The following is a 5,433-nucleotide window of genomic DNA, read 5'->3' as shown; positions in this document are numbered from 1 at the left end:
GTTTATTACACTGATGGATTGAGCCAAGGTTGAGCCAACCTTTTGAAGACAGATTCTACAGCTGAAGCAAATTCCTGGGCAAAGACAGTGGCGCCATCTGACTAAAGAGCAATCCAAGATTTGCGTTACTTTTAAGAGTTACAATAATGATCCTTAATAGAAAAGCAAAAGCCTAACCCGTAAGGCATTGGGAAGCATAGTCATTTGAAGATTTTAACTTGCTTTCTTCATTTCAGGATACTGATTTATGTAATTGTCCAAAATCTCATCAGTTGCATCCAATAATTTTGGCAGTGGATGCAAAGCATAACAATGGAATGTACTTGGTAGTACATTATGGTGGTGACTGATATGTCATTTTCCTTCCCATCCAGATACTTCAGAATAACACTTAGATTTTTTGAAAATGAATATGTCATAATGAATTAGGACATAAAAGTGGCACGGTACATTCCTCACAGTTTGATTTGAGTTTCACTTCTTGTAGTCCAGCACTTTGCTGCAACAGCTTTAAAAGCCTGACTCTACCTGTTAATAAGAATGTTGGGATTTCTTACCATAGCTGACTAATGATAGTGCCATTTACATTGAGCAATGAATTTTTCTTAAAGTAGTTTATGCCCTCTACCATCAGAAACTACAATGTCACCCACTGCAACTATATTGACATACTAGCTTGCTTAGCTTGCTCACTCTTGCCCAATTGCTTTGTGATCTCAGTTGTTACAAGTGCCTAAGTTAGCTTTCTTTTTATAAAATATTCATTCTTAAAGTTGCTCAGTTTTGCCGATTTGAATGTGGGTAGATATTCACACGTGTTTTGAATTCATTTGACAAAATCTAAGAAACCATTTTATGACTGTATTTTTAGCTCTTCTCTCCACTAAAAGAGACGTTCTTGGTTCGTTAAAAAGTAAGGGACATCATCAAGCTTGTTGTTTTTCTTTTTCTTTTCTGTTTAGTTGTCTTTTCGATTGTTTCGGTTCTATAATTTTTGGTTTCAACATGACACACTTGAAAATAGAACTTGATAAATGAGCATAAATTCCATCGAGGAGAACACTGGAATTGTGTAGGCAAAATGATCATCTAGTGCGTTTCTTTGTGACCTTGTTCTTGGCCTGACTTCTTGTTTTGTATTCAACGGATTGGTAATTGTCGGGAGCGATCAGTTTAAAATTGTGCGATCTTCGGCGCTCGTCTTCTAGTGTTGCTTGAGTAATTTCGACGAATCGGACGCCATCATCATCCGCTTGCTCGGACTCACATAGGCATAATAAAAGAACCGTCCGAAGAGCAGGAAGTAACTCAAGTACATAAGCAAGGAGAACTTGATGTTGGGGTCGGAGACGTGGCATTCGAGCCCGTTGGACTTCATCTGGATCACCCAGAAGTTGACCAAGCATCCAACCACCATCTGGATGAGCTGCAGTGCCGTGATCACCATGGAAATGCTGCGCGGCACCCGAAATCTGGAAGGTGCAAAGACAGATGTTAAATTCAAAAAGTAACAGGAACATGGAAGGAAAATTGGATTTTGCCAGTAGTGATGCGATTGAATGAGTTGGGGGGGTCAAACACGACTTGCAATTTATTTACGGGGCGATCACTTATGTAGAAGCATTGAGAGGAGGAGGGAAATATCAAACTTGTTTTGTGTATCCCTTGTATTTCAGTGATGATGACTCATGAGTCATGATGTTAGACTTTAGGCGAGGGGTTGATCGAAAAACTCATACATCTTACAATTATTATTCGATTATCAATGGCAATCAATATGAGAATGAATTGAAACAATATCCTTTGCTCGTTCGTTCTTTGTTGGATTTAAAATATTCTTTCACTGATCATTACGGTGGGCAAAGCCAGCAATAAGGGTAAACGATATTTTGAGTCGAATTCAACCTAAACAAATAATAGATCCAAATCCGGCGAATTTCTTTACTTGTTTTAAAAGCCTATTTCTTCCCGTGGTGCTATTTAAGGAATTACATTTTTATGCAAATTGAATCGCCAGGTTCGAATTTCAAGTGAAGACGAGTATTTGATACAACTCGATGACTAACGTTTTAACCGACAAGTGATAAGAAGCTTTCGACAAATTCATGATTAAATCAATGAGTAAGCTTTGTTTGGAATCTTGACAAAAAGTCGCATAGCAACATTCTTGTTTGGAAACTCTTCAGACGGTTAGGGCTTAAAACTGTTGTTTTCGAAATTCTTATGCCTTGACGACAGTCACCCATCTGCGCTGGTTGTAAATAGTATTCTTGAAAATTCGCCGCTAGATGGTGTCCAAACGAGGGCGGACATTGGCAAAAATAGTGCAAAGATAATTTTGAATTTGCCTGTGCATTAATACTTTGATCATTGCACCCTTTTTATCATTTGATTTAGAGTCGACTGAAGCATGTCTAAGATCTTGTGGTATTTTAAAGTCTCAGAGTTAACATGATAACTGGTAAGCCACAAATCAAGACAAATAATTGTTATTATTGGTGCTAAGAAGCTTTTGTATGGATGGAGGTAACGGAGTCAATTGTAATTGGCCCAGAAATTAAAGTTAGCCAATAATTGTAAGGTTGAAAGAGGGTCCTTCAGTAAATGAAGGTCTGGTGTTCTCGAAAAATCTTCATTATGAAACATTAATTGTTTCTCCAACTCCGATTAATTTTGTTGTTAACGATCAAGGTCTCTAAATTATTTACCCTCAGAAACCTTTTGCTATTGAACTACTTACTTGAGAGCTTTAAAGGCATAGTAGGAGTACATAACAGAATGGACGATGAAGTTCATGACCACAAACCACCTGGCAGCAGCCGTGTACTCCGAGTAAGAATACCAAGCGTAGAGCATGACTGTCACATGGTGATACCTGAAAAATGGGATTTCGTCCAGGATCATATTTCATTTTCTTCGGACGTCTCGAAAAATGGACAGAGAGGCAAAGGATGTGAATACGTTTTATGGTCAGAGAGTCTAAAAATAAACACGTACCTATTGGTTCAGTTGTCGATATCTTTTGAAAGCAGAATACCAAGAGGACCAACAAATAGCAAGATAGTTTTCCTGATGTAAAAGGTATTTAGTAAGGTGCAAAACACACAAAAAAACCATTTTGGGCATTGCTGATATTTTTTGACCAATTTGTTGTTGAGCTAGTACATCTTTCTACGAATTTCAAAATATGACAGTTCACGAGGCTCATGAATGATAGACAAAAAAAAAACGAATTTTTCAATAGATTAAGGCATCCCGATTTTAAGAAGTTCCAAAAAGTGTCCCAAAATTCATTTTGTCACATCATGAGTTGAAGGAAAAGGTGATCAAAACCCTCCAAAGAGCAAGCGTATCAATTTAAAGCTTTACTCAACATTCGAATCAAAAGCTATGGACTCTTCAAACAAGGTACACTTGACAGTCCTGTTCAAAAACTCTAATTCCTAAAGTGTTAAAATTACTTCATTTTGTGAGCTGTTACGTTTTGGACTTTACAAGGACACAATTAATTAACGTAACATTCTATTTAATTTAAAACTAGCGCGCTTTCTCACCTCGACATTTGTAGTGTGGGATAGAAAAATAAGCTATAACCGCTGATTATAGTCAAATATTTCAATCTACCTCCACAGCCTCTCTGTCCACTACTTGACTTGTTCTTTAGGGTTGTCTTAACTTACCAGTGGAGGAAGATGAGCGGTTGTTTTCTGAGCACGATGAAGACGGTGTCGCCAAGTTCGGGCACTTTTGACAAAACGAACATGAGAGTCCAAAATCCCGAGACTCGATCGCTCTCGATGAAACTGCAAGCGAAACGTAAAAAACGAGTATGAAGTACGCCAGTCAATGACTTTGCCGGTTCTCATGGATTGGACATGCCAAACAAGTGTACTTATGAGTGTCAATACTGCTATCTTCAAACGGGTTCCGAGAGAGGGCGGTTACGTCATTCCTAATGGTGTCTGAACTTGAGAATCGAGGATAGGGGAGCCTCATTAAGATTCATCGTGGAATATTTATCCTTGGCAACATGATGCAACATACACGAAAAATACAAGAACCGGTGTCAAGCCAAGGAATCGACAAACATGCGACACATTCGCCTTCAAACCCGTCGCATGGCCATCAAACTTTTTGTCGGTCCCTAGAGCACAATTTGTCGACAGGTGTCAGACGTAACCCTTTTGACATCGACTGGGATTAATAACCAAAAAACGCGCTTCTATTTCATATGATTGTAACATACTAACCCCCCCCCCCAAAAAAAAAAATCTGGAGCGAAATTTCATTTAATGTTGCTATTGACGATAATAATCCCTACTCGTATGGTGTTTAAGGAACTCTCACCTGGGAATGCACACCGAATGGTAGATGCCTTGCGTGGAGAGGACATGGACGATCTCGGGCAAGGTCCGGAAAGCTCCCATGATGCTGAAGAGGGCGAGGAACACGTTCCAGCCCACGAGGATGGACCTCATCTCCATGCGGGGCCTCTGGGCCATGTAGGCCTGTCCGCAGAAGATGAACAGCAAGTAGAGCCCGGCACAATAGGAGACGATGGTGCTCCAGTTCTCCTGGAACCAGGGCTTGATCTCCATGTGCTCAAAGTCGCGCTCAAAGTGGAAGATGTACGAGTAGTTGGGCACGGACATCATGAGAGCCGCCGAGCTATCCCCCATCTCCATGTTGATGTTGGATTAATTGAGTATGCAGACAGATCGATCAGCAAGTCTTCCTTGTTGAAGAAGTTGAAGGAGGAGTTGATCACCCACTCACCACAACTATCACCGATAAAGTCATGCAATCACACTCGAACAAAGTCGAGGTCCTTGGTCAAGCGGAGTCAGGATACTGAGCGGATCACTTTCCCTCACACTCCATTCGGACCATGAGGCATGGAGGATTGAGGTTTGAGGATTGACGAGGACCAACATCCAGCATGGGCGCCCCTAGACACTGGGGAGTGCCAGGACTCCAGTAGGCAGGAGACACACCACAGACGACAGACGACAGCCTCTCCCGGCTCTCCTCGATCGATCCCGTACCTCGGAGACATGCACTTGCGCCTCAATCAGGGCGTGGAGGCATGGAGGTTCTGCCTTATCAGAGGAGAGCGGAGAGGACTGGGGCGCCTGCCCATGTCTCTCACACTCCGACAGCTGCTCCTGGAACAAGATGTGTAAACGTTCGCTCGAGTGAGTCGTCGCCTCTCTCCTCCATCCATTAATCGGGAATCGGTGGCTTTCGAGCGGCTCATTCGATCATGGCCACAATAATCGGGGGACCGAGCCAGGCTTGGGGAGAGAAAGTGAAAGCCCATGTCCGAGTTGCGGAGAGGCGCCCGAGGAGCGTTCTCTGACAAGGGTCGGGGAACTGTGGATGTACATATGTACGTATATAGTGGATATAAATGAGGTTTTTGTGCGTTTAGTA

The 5,433-nt window shown here is 41.7% G+C and overlaps 1 protein-coding gene across 1 annotated transcript; it reads right to left on the bottom strand.

Moving 5' to 3' along the window:
- Positions 1–931: 931 nt before the first annotated feature.
- On the bottom strand, positions 932–5,114 carry LOC131891901 (elongation of very long chain fatty acids protein 6-like). The gene is made up of 4 exons (XM_059241589.1): positions 4,348–5,114; positions 3,681–3,803; positions 2,741–2,875; positions 932–1,472 (listed from the first exon to the last, which is right to left on the bottom strand). Exons 1-4 carry the CDS (start codon positions 4,683–4,685, stop codon positions 1,205–1,207), a joined length of 864 nt encoding a protein of 287 aa, XP_059097572.1. The 5' UTR covers positions 4,686–5,114; the 3' UTR covers positions 932–1,204.
- Between the last annotated feature and the right edge of the window lie 319 nt (positions 5,115–5,433).

The sequence above is a fragment of the Tigriopus californicus genome, chromosome 12 (genome assembly GCF_007210705.1).
Source record: "Tigriopus californicus strain San Diego chromosome 12, Tcal_SD_v2.1, whole genome shotgun sequence".
In the NCBI taxonomy this organism is placed as follows: domain Eukaryota; kingdom Metazoa; phylum Arthropoda; class Copepoda; order Harpacticoida; family Harpacticidae; genus Tigriopus; species Tigriopus californicus.
This window is presented reverse-complemented; position numbering and strand designations above follow the sequence as displayed.